We start from the raw sequence: 17,272 nt of genomic DNA on the forward strand, positions 1-17,272 counted from the left end.
CATATTTCCCAGTAAGCATGAAGAGCATGGATGCTTCATTGTCCTTGAGGGGGAAGGCGGGTTCAGACAAAGCACATACACACACAGGTGGGTTCATGGACCCATTGTTCACCACCGCGAGAACATATAGTCGATGAAAGCGAAGACACAGCTTCATCTTACACACACAACACACTCGAGAATATTGCCACTGCAGCGAGATGTAGCATGTACATCGATATGAGCGTCAGTATGTGCATACACACTCACAGGCGGTGGCGCAGCAGGTTGACAGTGACAGCACCAGTGCATTATGGGTAGTTGACGTCTACTGTGGAGAATTAGAAGTATACTGACAAGCGTTTCAACATGATACTGATTGTATCTTGACCTTACAACTAGGCCTTCTCAAACAGTTAGGAGACTTCGGGATTTTTTTCAATGAGATAATCTTCACAATTCAACACCACTTTTATGATTATAAACAAAAGTATAAAGTAACTAGAATGGGCACTCGGTAGAGCGCATATCTTCGCATATCACAAGATTGGGCATTGAATTATGAACATTTTGGCATTAGTTGCATGCCAATTGGATAAAAATTGACCGCGCTATGGTAAAAAGAAGATGTTGACCTTTCCATGACCTTGACCTTGACCTTTGACCCGATTGATCCCAAAATCTAATCAAATGGTCCCCGGATAATAACCAATCATCCCACCAAATTTCATGCGATTCGCTTTAAAACTTTTTTTATTATGCGAGGAACACGCATACAAATAAATAAATAAATACACGGCGATCAAAACATTACCTTCCGCATTTTCAATGCGAAGATAAAAAGCTGATGTCGGGCTACAAGCAGTGGCGGCTGGTGAATTTTTTTTTGGGGGGGGCGCAGTTGGGCGACGCGGTTTAAATAGCACTCAACAATAAGAAGAAAATAGGTTTTGAGTAGAATATTGTAAAAACCAAAGCTTTATTTCAAGAACACAGCGTGCTCAACACTGTCCAATAACAACTATCAACACACTGTAACTTTGGGCATGAGAGGTTCAGAGCAGCTTTAAGGAACATTGGGCTGGGTTTCAGAGGTTTGCAAAATAAAAGAGTTTCACCCTCACATGAAAGAGGTTCAGAGCAGATGTTACAGATGTGGAACGGGCATGGAAGAAGTCGGCTCAGATGGTGTATTTTCCCAGCACTTATTTATTCTGGAAGACAACAGAACACACACATTTGCCTTCTGATCTGTCTCTGCACTTCCACTTCCTCAGCAAATAAAACCATTGTCCATGGAAGACAGGACCACATTAAATCTAAATAATAACAATTATCATCAAAACCATGACATGTAACATACAAGGGAAAACAGAGACCCTAATGGACAAAATAAATAACTACATGAGCTAGAGTCATTTCAGCAGAAACAGCGAAATTCTAACTTTGAACAAAGGGAAACACATACCTGCAGAAGACAACATAACACACACATTGCCTTCTGATCTGTCTCTGCACTTCCACTTCCTAGAACCATAAAACACAATTTACACAAGGAAAATATCGTCGGGGGTGGCGACGGATGTAGCTAAACAAACGGTGCCAAAGTAGCTCAATGAGACCGCCACCAAGCGTATATGTTGTGGTCTAAATGACACGACAGCTGGGCGCCGTGATCGTGTTGCGACCATTACTGTATGTAACATAAGCGGTTAATTTTTATAAAAGAATATAGCCAAAATAGTGCAACATCGTTTTTCACTCAACTCACCCTCAGCAATATAAAACCATTGTGAGCAGGGTTGCCAGGTCTGTGTGACAAAACCAGCCCAATGGCCAATCAAAACCAGCCAAAAACCAGCCCAATATCAGAACTCAAAATATGCCGTGCCAAACCATATACACTGCTTTTAAAGTCCAACAGCATTGCTATCATTGCCAAATGTATTGTAATATCTACAAAGTAACAACATATGTTTAGTTTGCCAGCATTAAAGCAGTTTTCCTCAAGTTATTTCACCTAGGTCCTAAAATGGCCTTGTGTAATTATACAGTATATTATCAGAAATAAAATGTGTGTACGTGCTGATCTTGAGTCAGTTTGGTAGGATTTGGGTATGAATAAATTATTTCATTTAAAATATGGATTTTATTTAAAGATATTCATGTAATTTGCATGCAAAATAGGTCCTACTGCAGACCAAGGACAAAAAAAATTCAACGCAACACTTAAAAGTGGCTGATTCCATGAAAAACAGCGGACCTGGCAACACTGCTCTTTGGGCTGAGGAACATCTGGTCTCTGATCTGCCGAATAATCCAATCGCGTGCGCACATTTGTGCGCACCAAGATTCCCGGTTTCATCCGCCAATGTGAAGCCGGTCATTGCCAAAACGACTGAAATGTTGTATCAGCAATATTAATTGTATCAGCAATATTAAAAGAATAAAAGGCTTGCAATATTTCAGTTGATTTGTAATGAATCCAGAATGCATGACATTTTTGTTTTTTGAATTGCATTACAGAAAATAAAGAACTTCTTCACAATATTCTAATTTTCTGAGACAGTCCTGTATATGTGTGTATATGTATATATATATGTATGTAAATATAGATGTATACACTACCGTTCAAAAGTTTGGGGTCATCCAGACAATTTCGTGTCTTCCATGAAAACTCACTTTTATTTATCAAATGAATTGAAAATTGAATAGAAAATATAGTCAAGACATTGACAAGGTTAGAAATAATGATTAATATTTGAAGTATTAATTTTGTTCTTCAAACTTAAAGCTCAAAGGAAGGCCAGTTGTATAGCTTATATCACCAGCATAACTGTTTTCAGCTGTGCTAACATAATTGCACAAGGGTTTTCTAATCAGATATTAGTCTTCTAAGGCAATTAGCAAACACAATGTACCATCAGAACACTGGAGTGATCGTTGATGGAAATGGGCCTCTATACACCTATGGAGATATTTCATTAGAAACCAGACGTTTCCACCTAGAATAGTCATTTACCACATTAACAATGTAGAGTGTATTTTTGATTAATGTTATCTTTATTGAAAAAACAGTGCTTTTCTTTGAAAAATAAAGACATTTCTATGTGACCCCAAACTTTTGAACGGGAGTGTAAGTGTATATATGTTCTGCAATGGCCAAGTCAATCACCTGACCTGAATCCAATGGAGCTGCATTTCACTTGCTGAAGACCAAACTGAAGGCAAAATGCCCCAAGAAGCATCAGGAGGTGAAGACAGTGGCAGTGGCAGTCGAGGCCTGGCAGGCGTCACCAGGGATGAAATCCAGCGTCTGGGCGTCTCTGGTTCCAGACTTCATGTCATTGACTGCAAAGGATTTCCAGCCAAGTATTAAAATTGACAATTACAATGATGATGATGTTAGTTTGTCCAATGACTTTTGATCCCTTAAGAAGGAGGCGCCATGTACAACATGTGTTGTAATTCCTGCACCGTTCATCTGATGTGGAGGTAAAGACCCTCACATTAAAGCTGAAGGTCTCTTAAAGCACATCTGGATTGTTTCATTCAAAATCCATTGTGGTGGTGTACAGAGCCAACATGATGAGGATTGTGTCAATGTCCAAATCGTTATGGTCCTGACTGTATGTATAGATGTATCTCTATCAGAACCAGCTATACATATTTTATAATTAAAAAAAATCGAATCCGCAAAACTGTCATGCATCACATGATCGTGTTGAGAATGCAGCGTCAGTCAAAACCTCTCCTCCCCTCCCCTCTCCTCCCCTCTCCTCTCCTCTCCTCTCCTCTCCTCCCCTCTCCTCCCCTCTCCTCTCCTCTTCATCTCCTCTCCTCCCCTCTCCTCTCTTCTCCTCTCCTCTCCTCCGTCAGGTGGAGTCCTTCCGGCGGCCGGCGTTCACTGAGCTGCTGGATGAGTTGGAAGAAGTCTCAGAGAGTCTGGAGCCGCCGCCGCCATCCGACGCCACCGCGAGCTGAGTCGTCCGCCTCGGGGAAGAAAGAAGCCCCTTCCGTTCATCCGCAGGCCGGCCGCCCTGGGAGGATTTGGTCCCCGTCCGGGGGAGAAGGAAGCTGGACTTGGACCCCCGAGGCCCTCTTGAGGCAGAGCTCTCCTCTCCTGCAGCCACACACAACCTGAACTCGTCTGCACTGGAGGGGGGGGGGGGGGGGGGGGAGTCTCCTGTCTTCTTGTGAACTCTGTGATGATCCGTAGTTTGACTCCCAGGATGGAATATACAGTGTTCCTGGTTTCTCTTCCGTCTGCTCTGTGTGTGATGATCTCATCCGCCCACGTGTTTTATGCCTCTCCTCTCTGCTCTCAAACAAACAAACAAACAAACAAACAAATGTACATGGCTTCACATAAGACACATGACACACATGAAGAGGTCTAAAGTCGCCGTGTACACTAAAATCTATATCTGCTAATACATGAGTACTTCATGTTTACTTTATATTTTTATTTTGTTGTATAAATACATACATTTTTATATATATATATATATATGTATACATATTTAATAAAAATATATATACAATTTAAAATATATATATATGTATATAATATGTTTAATTATATATATATATATATATTTACACAAATTTAAATATATATGTATGCAACATTTTTTAAATATACAGTATATAAACATATGTATATTTATATACATTTGTATGAATGTATATACAGGACTGTCTCAGAAAATTAGAATATTGTGATGAAGTTCTTTATTTTCTGTAATGCAATTAAAAAAACAAAAATGTCATGCATTCTGGATTCATTACAAATCAACTGAAATATTGCAAGCCTTTTATTCTGATTTATTGCTGATTATGGCTTACAGCTTAAGAAAACTCAAATATCCTATCTCTAAATATTAGAATATCATGAAATACTAGTAGGGTATTAAACAAATCACTTGAATTGTCTAATTAACTCGAAACACCTGCAAGGGTTTCCTGAGCCTTGACAAACACTCAGCTGTTATAAATCTTTTTTTTTACTTGGTCTGAGGAAATATTAAAATTTTATGAGATAGGATTTAGAGTTTTCTTAAGCTGTAGCCATAATCAGCAATATTAAAAGAATAAAGGCTTTGCAATATTTCAGTTGATTTGTAATGAATCCAGAATGCATGACATTTTGTTTTTAATTGCATTACAGAAAATAAAGAACTTTATCACAATATTCTAATTTTCTGAGACAGTCCTGTATGTGTGTATCGGAGATGAACAGAAAGCTCAAGTTATTTATTATATATGATGAAGTTATTATTATTCAGAGTCGTTGCAGTTACATGTTGCTGCAACACATCTGTTTGTCAGGAGCGAAGTCGGAGTCGTCCCAAGTCCCAACGCATTGTTTTGTTCTTACGTCTCAACAATGAAATCATAGAAACAAGAGGTCGCCTTCAACACATTAATGTCTTCAACTCTTCTTCTGGTTGTGTCATATTGTTGTCATTGTTCACACTGACTATGTGTGTGTAAGTATTTTACGCTTTTTTGTTTTTGCTCCCAACTTATTAATTACGTTTCTTGTGATTTAAAGGTTCCACATTCCTTTTAAGTTGACCAGTTATTCACTATTTGATGCTTGTTTCAGGCAGCTTGGTTTATATCTTATTAAATCATTCCACATTTTGAATTATCAAAATTCAGAGAGACAGAGCTATAAATGAATATGATAAAACAGTAAATAGTAGATTTCCCCCCCAAACAAACAAAACTGAAACACAGACATCCCAGCAGGCATTTACATACAGAACAAATACTCACCAATGAGAATAAAATACAACTAATCTAGAGCGTAATTTAAGGTATTTAATCTTCTTAGTGTATAAATATGAATCTGCATTCAGACGTCGCTGTTTCACTTTTCACATTCTACCATTTTCATTTAATTTCCTGAAATGAAATCGAAGTTTCAGTCCCGTTTCATAGAAGTGCCAGTGTGTCATTTGTTGTGAGACTTCCTCCATTCACGTGTTAAAGTGAACAACACATTTAAAGTGAACAATACATTTATTCAAGAATAAATCATCAGCATTTGAAGGTGCAGTGTAATGACTGTCAAATCTGCTCCAGGCCGCCAGGGGGCAGCGTTTCCCCTCTGCTGCTGGGTTCACGCACTCTAATTTTAAAGTTTATATAAAAAGAACAACTACTGACAGCGTGAAAAGACGCCAAAAAAACCAAATGTAATATAACTGCTGAAACTCTAAGAAGCGATCAGAATAACGGCGCTATCTTGGCGTGTGACGTTCATGTGTTTTTACGACATACTCTACTGTGGCATGTCTTGTGACATTTCTATGTCTAACAATATTATGACTCTTATAATATATTTTGATATCAAATTTAAATTCCATACTATGACATAGTTGATTTGTTATGACATACAAATGAGGACTTATGAGATACTTTTTTTTTTACATCTTATACTATTATTTTGAAATGACTTTTGATGCCAGAATATCATAAGTGTCAGGTTCTTGTCACGGGGTGGGGCTCAGGCGCAGAGAGACAGGCAGGACTCAGATGTGAATAACAAAAAGACTCTTTAATCAGACAAAAGTTCCAAAAAAAGCAAAACGTCCAAAAGGGGGCAGGCAGAGAATCGGGGTCAGGGCAAGCAGGCAGGGTCAAACAGGCAGCTCAAGAATATCCAGGCACAGGGAAGACGGAACCAAAGACAACGAGGAGAAGAGGAGACACTGCAGACAGCAGATCAATCGTTTACCCCGGCGGACACAGATGGATCTAAAGAGCCCAATACAGGGAGAACTGGATGTGCAGTTATCGTTCCTTTAACTATGAGGTCAGACGAAGGTCATCAGACCATCTGTCGTGTTGACAGTTGAGGCTTTGGCCGTCTGACCAGCGCTGCAGTGGGTGGAGGAGCTTCAGGTCAGAAAGGTTGTCATTGGTTCAGATTCCAGTTCAGCGTTATCATCATTACAGTCACATCTCATAGCAGGCAGGATATAATCAACGACATCTAGGAAACACTGCTCCCACTTAGTCAGGTGGTATTTTGGTGGCATTCATGTGGGTGCCAGCACAGAGACGGGTAAAGGGAAACGAAGCGGCAGAAACATCAGCAAAACAAGCGTTGGAACGTCAGAACAAGACCAGATGCTCTCTGGATCATCAGCACTCAGCTGATCACTAACATCTGGGGAGAGAAGAAGAAGACAACAGAAGAGATGGATCAGTGTCTCCAGAGACTCCCTCCATCAGCTGCCAGTGAAGCAGCACATCAGTAGAAGAGAAACAGGCTGGGTCATCTAGGCTGAGTCTTTGCTGAGGGCCCTGAACGCATCATGACTGCAGAACCAGAGAGGTGTTCACTGCCCGCTGTGAAGATGGACTCTGCTGCAGTAAAGCAGCCCACGTGTGTCCTGCTACATCCAGAGAATACATTCTCCACATGATGTCTTGAAGTTTGGTTTCCAGGATATCTGGAACTTCCTCAACATGAACAAAGCAGCACTAGTGGATGTTTCAGCCGAGACTGATGATCGGCTCCATGGAGGAAATGACTGAGCAGTGAAACACCAGCTACAGTTGTTGTTACTAAATGTAATGCTGGTTCTCTGAAGTGAGAGCCAGTGGTGTGCCGGCTTCAGTCAGACTGATCTCAGAGCTCCAACCAAGACCAGCAGGAGTTTGATAGTTTGATGAATGAGGACCACTGTCTCTAAACATCTCGTGATGCCGTCAGCTGGGATCCAGCTTCACTTCCTGTAGACGTCAACAACAACAACAACAACACATATACTCAAACCCTCGACTGACCTCAGAGTCTCCAGGCTACAACGTGGACTCTCCAGAAAACCAGTCAGCAGCTTCACTCCTGAATCCTGCAGCTGGTTTCCACTCAGATCCAGTTCTCTGAGACTGGAGGGGTTTGACTTCAGAGCTGATCCCAGAGAAGAACAGCCTTCCTCTCTGATCCCACACCATGACAGACTGTAAACACACAAAACAACACACAGAGTTTATTATATCAATACACAATGAATCATTATTGACATCATGAACACGAGTGGCTTTCACTTTGGTTTCATCTTCTTCTGTAAACAGACATTTAGTTAAAATCACGTCAGTGAAAGAAGAAGAAAAGATGACAGAAACAATCTGTTCATCATCCAATCAGATGAGTTCATGTTTTAATGTGAACTCCACTTCACAAGGTTTCCTGCAGCTGGTAGCAGACCTGACCCTTTGGCCCCCTGACCATTTGGCTTCTGACCCTCTGGCCCCTGACCCTTTTAGCCCTTGACCCTTTGGCCCCTGACCCTTCGGCCCCCGACCCTTTGGCCCCTGACCCTCTGGCCCTTGACACTTTGGCCCCTGACCCTGTGGCCCCTGACCCTCTGACTCTTTGGCCCCTGACCCTTTGGCCCCTGACCCTGTGGCCCCTGACTCTTCGGTCCCTGACCCTTTTTCCCCTGAACCTTTGGCCCGGCCCCAGCCCTGGCCCCTGACCCTGTTGACCTGACCCTGGCTCTGTCCCATAGGCCTGTTCAGTAATCCATCAGCAGCATGAAGCCAGACAAGTGTCATGATTGTATATCAGCTATAATTAAAATCCTTGAGGTCCAGTTAGAGAGAGTTTCCTCACTAAAGGTCAGAACATCAATGTCAGATATGCGCTCTATGATTTTGTGCCATATGCATTGAAGTAGCCAACAGTTGTATTAACGTGTGTATGTAGTAAACAACTGACTGTCAAGTTAAATAAAGAAAACTAAACTGAATAACATCTACAACATATTTATTGTTATATATTTTTCAATTGAACTCTATTTATGATGAATAATCCTCTAATAATAATTACATTATCTTCTCCTATTTAAAGTAAAATAAAGGCCAGATTTAAAACAGAAAGCTTTTGAAAAATGTGACTTTAAATAAAGGACTTCATTTTATAAAAATATTGAACTGAATTGTCCTGCAGCTTTAAATTCAGTTTCTTCAGGCGTCAAGCGATGTCAATCAAAAGAGCCAAGATATTATATTCTTGTTCTCTGAAAGGAGAAATGTGTGTGCAGGGACTCCATCTGGTTATGAAACCATTTGTTTCAGCTCATTTCTCTCTGGTCACATCAGTGATCATCAGTTAATTCATGTTACATTAAGATCATATTGGGCTCTTATCTTTATTTATAATTCAGTGAACCCACCTCAGAGTCTCCAGGCTACAACGTGGACTCTCCAGAAAACCAGTCAGCAGCTTCACTCCTGAATCCTGCAGCTGGTTTCTACTCAGATCCAGTTCTCTGAGACTGGAGGGGTTTGACTTCAGAGCTGATCCCAGAGAAGAACAGCCTTCCTCTGTGATCCCACAGCCTGACAGTCTGTAAACACACAAAACAACACACATAGTTTATTATATCAATACACAATGAATCATTATTGACATCATGACCATGAGTGGCTTTCACTTTGGTTTCATCTTCTTTAGTAAACAGACATTTAGTTAAAATCCCGTGAGTGAAAGAAGAAGAAAAGATGACAGAAACAATCTGTTCATCATCCAATCAGATGAGTTCATGTTTTAATGTGAACTCCACTTCACAAGGTTTCCTGCAGCTGGTAGCAGACGTGTAGAAGCAGCTTACGGCCGGAGGATTCATGACTTCAGAGAGAAGATGAACCTGATCACAAGGATCACAACAAGTTTCATTTCAACACTTATTTCATTTAAATGGATAAATGTTTGGTTCTTTACGTGTGAATAAATAACTCTTTTTATGAGGAACATTGACTCACTCAAATATATATATATATATAATATTAATAAAGTATGGTACATATAGTGTACTCATCAATACTCTTTGAGTCTCTCTGAGCGACATTCTGTAGGTGAAGGACAGGGGTCCCTGACCCTGTGGCCCCTGGCTCTGTCCCATAGGCCTGTTCAGTAATCCATCAGCAGCATGAAGCCAGACAAGTGTCATGATTGTATATCAGGTATAATTAAAATCCTTGAGGTCCAGTTAGAGAGAGTTTCCTCACTAAAGGTCAAAACATCAATGTCAGATATGCGCTCTATGATTTTGTGCCATATGCATTGAAGTAGCCAACAGTTGTATTAACGTGTGTATGTTGTAAACAACTGACTGTCAAGTTAAATTAAGAAAACTAAACTGAAAAACATCAACAACATATTTATTATTACAATTTTTCAATTGAACTCTATTTATTATGAATAATCCTCTAATAAACCTCGAATAATAAATACATTATCTTCTCCTATTTAAAGTAAAATAAAGGCCAGATTTAAAACAGAAAGCTTTTGAAAAATGTGACTTTAAATAAAGGACTTCATTTTATAAAAATATTGAACTGAATTGTCCTGCAGCTTTAAATTCAGTTTCTTCAGGCGTCAAGCGATGTCAATCAAAAGAGCCAAGATATTATATTCTTGTTCTCTGAAAGGAGAAATGTGTGTGCAGGGACTCCATCTGGTTATGAAACCATTTGTTTCAGCTCATTTCTCTCTGTTCACATCAGTGATCATCAGTTAATTCATGTTACATTAAGATCATATTGGGCTCTTATCTTTATTTATAATTCAGTGAACCCACCTCAGAGTCTTCAGGCTACAATGTGGACTCTCCAGAAAACCAGTCAGCAGCTTCACTCCTGAATCCTGCAGCTGGTTTCTACTCAGATCCAGTTCTCTGAGACTGGAGGGGTTTGACTTCAGAGCTGATCCCAGAGAAGAACAGCCTTCCTCTGTGATCTCACAGTATGACAGTCTGTAAACACACAAAACAACACACAGAGTTTATTATATCAATACACAATGAATCATTATTGACATCATGAACACGAGTGGCTTTCACTTTGGTTTCATCTTCTTCTGTAAACAGACATTTAGTTAAAGGGTACCTGTAGTGCAAAACAATATGTAGCCAGATCAAAAGATAATGTGTTTCTAAAGGTTATTCATGCACTGACGGTCCAGTATTCAATAACAATACGTAGTTTAGGCTGTTCAAAGTCCTCAACTCCGACATGCGACATTGCACTGGAGCTTGAATATGTCGCGGGTGGTGTGACGTCAGATCGTTGATAGATCGACAGCCAGCCACAGCGGATGTGTTCAGATACCAATATAAACAACGTCGGTCGCAAACAAATGCTGAGAGATTGATAATATGGGACGATGAAAGATTGTCTGATTCAGCAACTGGATACTTGTTTGAACCTTTAAAAGCAGACTATCCCCATTTAGTGAATTGTGACAGCGATGATAGCGATGATTCTGATGAAGTTGATGCGGACCGCGGTCCAGATGCTTCACCGTGCGGACCGTGCGCATGAAGTCGGCAGACGTTTGGTGCGGTTGTAGAAATGTGTGCCACAGAAAACAGACATAGAGTGCATTTGTTGTAAAACACGAACTTATGTCCGATGATATAGTGTCATTAGACCTCATCTGCTTCACACAAAGAGTGAGTTTGATAGCTACATCGGCGCATAAGCCAGCGCTGGAGATGTCTTTCATTGATGCAATGTTCGGCCCGACATGTTCGGGGTGCTAGTGACTTTTCTTTTGCTCGCTCGTCCCGATGCGCGCAAACTTGACCGGGAGCTCGCCCAGCCGAGGCGGCGGGCAGAGGACTGTCAACGCCAACACGTAGACAGAAATGACGTGCTTCTGCTGTAATGTGGCGCTATAGAAAGTGACAGAGGCGGCCCAATTTTTTTTTATGTCATGCGATCTCGCAATACTACGCGCGATCGACTGGCAGGTCGCCATCGGCGACATTGAGCACCCTGATACAGATTGTGTAATTCTTGAGGCCGCGATCTATCCCAAGAAGCTTAGGCGTGTAAAGTGGCTCGGATGGGCTGAATTCTATCAACTCTCGTCATAGTTAGCTTTGAGCTGGAGTAAATAACTAGCAAAATGGCTGCGCCCACGGATTCATTTTGACAAAAGAAATGTAAATCCTCGGGCTATCGTGACTTGTTGACAATAGCAGCGGGGTAAATATGATTTATTTGATGCGCCGAATGGATGTAGCACGTTGTTGTTTTGCACTACAGGTACCCTTTAAGATATGCTGGAGCGTCACCAATCAAGGCTTTGTAGGTTAAGAGAAGAGTTTTAAATGTTATTCTTGATTTCACGGGGAGCCAGAGCAGAGCAGCTAATACAGGAGTCATGTGATCTCTGTTCTTGGTTTTAGTGAGAACACGAGCTGCAGCATTCTGGATCAACTGATCAATCAATTCATCTTAATATTCTTGATTAATCTATTTTCTCTTTGGTTGATAAGGTGCCTGAAAACATTGACAACTACTTTCTTCTGATCCCCTCAAACCTAAAGTGTATCCAAGTTCCAAACAATCCCCCAACTCCCAAATGATCCATTTACTTTCTGAAGACAGAAAGAAGCAAAAGCGGATCTTTCTTTATCAAAACAGCTGTTACAGCGTCTTCTTATTCATATGTGTTCTAGTTCATGACAACGGCCCGTCCCTTGTTCCAGGTGGATGTGTTCTCCTTGACATCGTGCTCTGTGAGGTTCTGGCCCGGATCTGCCGACCCAGAGATGCTCCCAGGACACAGGTAGTGACCTCACATCGGTGTTAGATGAGTTCATATCCATGGTGTGCCGTGTATTTTGCTGACTCAGGCTGCAGTGGTAATAGCACTATATTGCTTTGTCTGTGATTTCAGGATAATGTATGTTATGTTGTGCAGTAGAAGCCCATCTGGTGTCCCAGACCTCCACATTACTTAAGCAACACATAAACAACAGTGTGATGTGAAATTGAAGATAACAGCAACATTGCCACATGTTAGTATCTTAGACTAGCGGCTGTGTTCCAACACTCAAACCCGTCCTTCTTCCACCAATGGAGACGTCACGACTCACTATTAGGTCACATGACAACAAGCGGCTGTATATGTGGTGGGGGCTTTAGTGACATTCTCTGATGTGGTGAAAAAGCTCCGGTAAAGTTGTGAGGATATTATTTTCTTTAAGGCGTAGAAGCAATACTTTGCATGAATATTTAAGTATTGAGTTGGTGTCAGGCGTCATACATTTGAGTTATGGCGTCTAAACCTTGTGTTTGTGTGGAGTAAGCGTGTTGTTCTGTGTTGTGAAAAAGACCCATAATTATTATATATATATATAATAATGTTACAATTATATTGTAATTATAACCCGTGTCTTCTAGGACTACGGGCTGGACGTGGAGGCCTTCAGGCAGCTGGTGGACGACTGTCCTCAGCGTCTCCTGGAGCTCGCCGCCAGCTGCTGCATGGTAGGTGGAAGTATGACAACACATGTGCAACGTGAATCAAAATATATTAATGTTGGAAGACAAGTGATGGAGAACTACTTAAGATAGACATGGGTTTTTGTCTTTTATGAGAAAGGAATGATGAGGTGTCTGTCCCTGCACTGTCATTGTTGTGAAAGTTAAAGAATGAATTAAATACTAAATATTATAATTCATCATAAAAGATAAAACACATCTATATCTTCCAATACATTAGTACGTCATGTTGACCTCATATTTAGAGTTTTTTGTATACATATATATATATATATATAAAATATAATGTATATATTTAAAAAATAAATATATATATATATTTATTTACTTTTAAAATATATACATTTTATTTTATATATATATAAAATGAAATGTATATATTTAAAAAGTAAATATATATATATATAAATATATATATATATTATATATAAATATATGTACACAAAAAATATATTCAATTCAATTCAATTCAGTTTATTTGTATAGCCCAATTTCACAAATTACAAATTTGTCTCGGAGTGCTTTACAATCTGTACACATACACATGACATCCCAAACCTCACATCGGACCAGGAAAAAACTCCCAAATAACCCTTCAGGGGGGAAAAAAAGGGAAGAAACCTGCAGGAGAGCAACAGAGGAGGATCCCTCTCCTAGGATGGACAGATGCAATAGATGTAATGTGTACAGAAGGACAGATTTAGAGTTAAAATACATTCAATGAATATGACAGAGTGTATGAATAGTTCATAGTAGGCATATTCACGATGGAGACCTCCACGATCCATCAGGCAGATGGCGGTGGGGAGGAGGAGGGTGGTAGTCTCAACAGGACAGTGGGCGTAGTCATGGGCAGGAATTCCACACGATCTGATGACATCAGGCAGATGGGATCTATGCCCGTCTCATAGGGTCCGATGACGAAGTCAAGGACTTCCGGGAGAAAGCAGAGTTAGTAACGTGTGATTGAGAGATGAAAATTCATCCTTAAGGAGAGAAAAAGAGGAGATAGGTACTCAGTGCATCCTAAAACGTCCCCGGCAGCTATAAGCCTATAGCAGCATATCAAGGGGCTGGACCAGGGCAAACCTGATTCAGCCCTAACTATAAACTCTGTCAAAGAGGAAGGTCTTAAGTCTACTCTTAAACGAGGGTGACTGTGTTCGCCTCCCGGACTGAAATTGGAAGCTGGTTCCATAAAAGGGCTTGATAACTAAGGCTCTGGCTCCCATTCTACTTTTAAGACTCTAGGAACTACAAGTAGTCCCGCATTTAGTGAGCGTAGCTCTCTAGTGGGAGCAATATAGTGCGACAAGCTCCTTAAGATATGATGGAGCATCACCAATCAAGGCTTTGTAGGTTAAGAAGAAGAATTTTAAAAGTGATTCTTGATTTTACTGGAGCCAGTGCAGAGCACTAATGCAGGAGTGATGTGATCTCTTTTCTTAGTTTTAGTGAGAACAACGAGCTGCAGCATTCTGGATCAACTGGAGGGACCTAAAGGATTTGTAGAGCAGCCTGCTAATAAGGAGTTGCAGTAATCCAGTCTCGAAGTAACGAGCAGTGACGCGTGGACCAATTTTTCTGCATCTTTTGAGACAAGATGTGCCTGATTTTTGAAATATTTACGTAGATGAAAGAATGCAGTCTTGAGATTTGCTTTACGTGGAGTTAAAGGACAAGTCCCCAAAGATAACGCCAAGATTCTTTACAGTGGTGTTGGATGCCAGGGCAATGCCGTTACAGAATCCACATCACCAGATAATTGATCTCTGAGGTGCTCAGGCCGATTAAAAATTTGGTTTTTGTCTGAGTTTAACATCAAGAAGTTGCAGGTCATCCATGTTTTATGTCTTTAAGACATGCTTGAATTTTCAAGAGTTGGTTGCTCTCCTCTGGTTTTATCGATAAATATAGTTGATGTCATCAGCATACCAATGAAACTTTATGGAGTGTTTCCAGATGAAATTGCCCAAAGGAAGCACGTATAAGGACAATAAAATTGCTCCAACAGAACCTTGTGGAACTCCGTGATTAACGTTGGTGGTTATCGAGCGTCATCGTTTTAAATACAAACTGAGATCGATCTGATAAATAGGATTTAAACCAAATTAGTGCCGTGCCTGAAATGCCAATCGACTGCTCCAGTCTCTGTAACAGGATGTCATGGTCAATGGTGTCGAATGCAGCACTAAGGTCTAACAAGACCAGGACAGAGAGGAGTACTTTATCTGCTGCCATTAAGAGGTCATTTGTAATTTTCACCAGTACTGTCTCGGTGCTGTGGTGTTTTCTAAATCCTGATTGAAATTTCTCAAATAAACTATTATGATGTAGAAAGTGCACAACTGATTTGCGACCACTTTCTCAAGGATCTTGGAGAGGAAGGGGAGGGTAGAGATCGTCTGTAGTTAGCCAATACTCTCTGGATCCAGAGTGACTTCTTCAGGAGAGGTTTAATAACAGCCACCTTGAAGGAGTGTGCGTGACCTGTTAGCAAAGACACATTGATAATATCTAATAGAGTGCTGCCAATTAAAGGCAAAATGTCTTTAAGCAGCCTCGTCGGGATGGGGTCCAAGAGACAGGTTGACGGGTTAGAAGTAGAAACCGTTGAAGATAATTGGTCACGGTTGATGGGAGAAAAGGCCTCCAAATATACACCAGGGCATACAGCGGTTTCCAAAGGCCATTCCACTTGAGGACAGATTGGCACTGGTTAAGGGCAAGAGATTATTAATCTTGTCCTAATAGTTACAATCTTTTCATTAAAGAAGTTCATGAAGTCGTTACCACTGAGGTCTATAGGAATACTGGCTCCACAGGCTGTGACTCTCTGTCAGCCTGGCTACAGTGCTGAAGAAACCTGGGGTTATTTTATTTTTCTCTATTACTGATGAGTAATAGGCTGCTCTGGCATTACGGCCTTCTTATAAGTTTAAGACTATCTCGCCAAACTAAGCGGATTCTTCCAGATTAGTTGGGCATACATGCTTTCAAGCGCTTTTCGTGACGTTTGCTTTAGTTTGCGGGTCTGAGGGTTATACCAGGAGCAAACCTCCTCTTCCTCACTGTCTTCTTCTTCAGAGGGGCTATTGGTCCAGTGTCATTCTCAGAGAGCCTGTGGCACTGTCAACAAGATGATCAATCTGGGACGGACTAAAGTTAGACCAGGAGTCCTCTGTTAGATTGAGACGTGGTATCGAATCAAATACAGAAGGAATCGCTTCTTTAAATTTAGCTACAGCACTGTCAGTTAGACATCTGGTAGAAACTTTTGACTAACGAGTACCTCCGGTAGTATAAATTTAAAAGTTATGAGTTTGTGGTCTGTCATAAGAGGATTCTGTGGAAGACCTTCAAATGCTCGATGTCAGCATACAAGTAAGAACAAGATCAAGCGTGTGGCCAAAGCTGTGAGTCGGTTTCTGTACTGTCTGGCAGAAGCCAATCGAGTCCAACAATGAGATGAATGCAGCACTAAGGCAATCATTATCAACATCCACATGGATATTAAAATCTCCTACAATAATAACTTTATCAGTTTTAAGAACCAAACTTGATATAAATTCTGAGAATTCAGATATAAACTCTGAATATGGACCTGGTGGCCGGTACAGAATCACAAACAGAATTGGCTCTATGATTTTGTGCCATATGCATTGAAGTAGCCAACAGTTGTATTAACGTGTGTATGTAGTAAACAACTGACTGTCAAGTTAAATAAAGAAAACTAAACTGAATAACATCTACAACATATTTATTATTACAATTTTTCAATTGAACTCTATTTATTATGAATAATCCTCTTATAATAAATACATTATCTTCTCTTATTTCAAGTGAAATAAAGGTTGGATTTAAAACAGATAGCTTTTGAAAAATGTGATTTAAATAAAGGACTTCATTTTATAAAAATCTTAAACTGAATCGTCCTGCAGCTTTAAATTCAGTTTCTTCAGGCGTCAAGCGA

The 17,272-nt window shown here is 40.4% G+C and overlaps 2 protein-coding genes and 1 pseudogene across 2 annotated transcripts in view; 1 reads left to right on the forward strand and 2 right to left on the reverse strand.

Moving 5' to 3' along the window:
* Nucleotides 1-17,272, reverse strand: part of LOC130196675 (protein NLRC5-like) — a 1,158,129-nt gene that overhangs the window by 423,933 nt on the left and 716,924 nt on the right. Inside the window, 2 exon segments of the mRNA XM_056418994.1 lie at nucleotides 9,177-9,350; nucleotides 10,584-10,757. Coding sequence (XP_056274969.1) covers nucleotides 9,177-9,350; nucleotides 10,584-10,757 — 348 coding nt within the window.
* The window catches only part of LOC130196681 (protein NLRC3-like), a 223,339-nt pseudogene that overhangs the window by 108,668 nt on the left and 97,399 nt on the right, over nucleotides 1-17,272 (reverse strand).
* The window catches only part of LOC130196679 (NACHT, LRR and PYD domains-containing protein 12-like), a 373,575-nt gene that overhangs the window by 8,124 nt on the left and 348,179 nt on the right, over nucleotides 1-17,272 (forward strand).

This window comes from Pseudoliparis swirei, chromosome 7 (genome assembly GCF_029220125.1).
Source record: "Pseudoliparis swirei isolate HS2019 ecotype Mariana Trench chromosome 7, NWPU_hadal_v1, whole genome shotgun sequence".
In the NCBI taxonomy this organism is placed as follows: domain Eukaryota; kingdom Metazoa; phylum Chordata; class Actinopteri; order Perciformes; family Liparidae; genus Pseudoliparis; species Pseudoliparis swirei.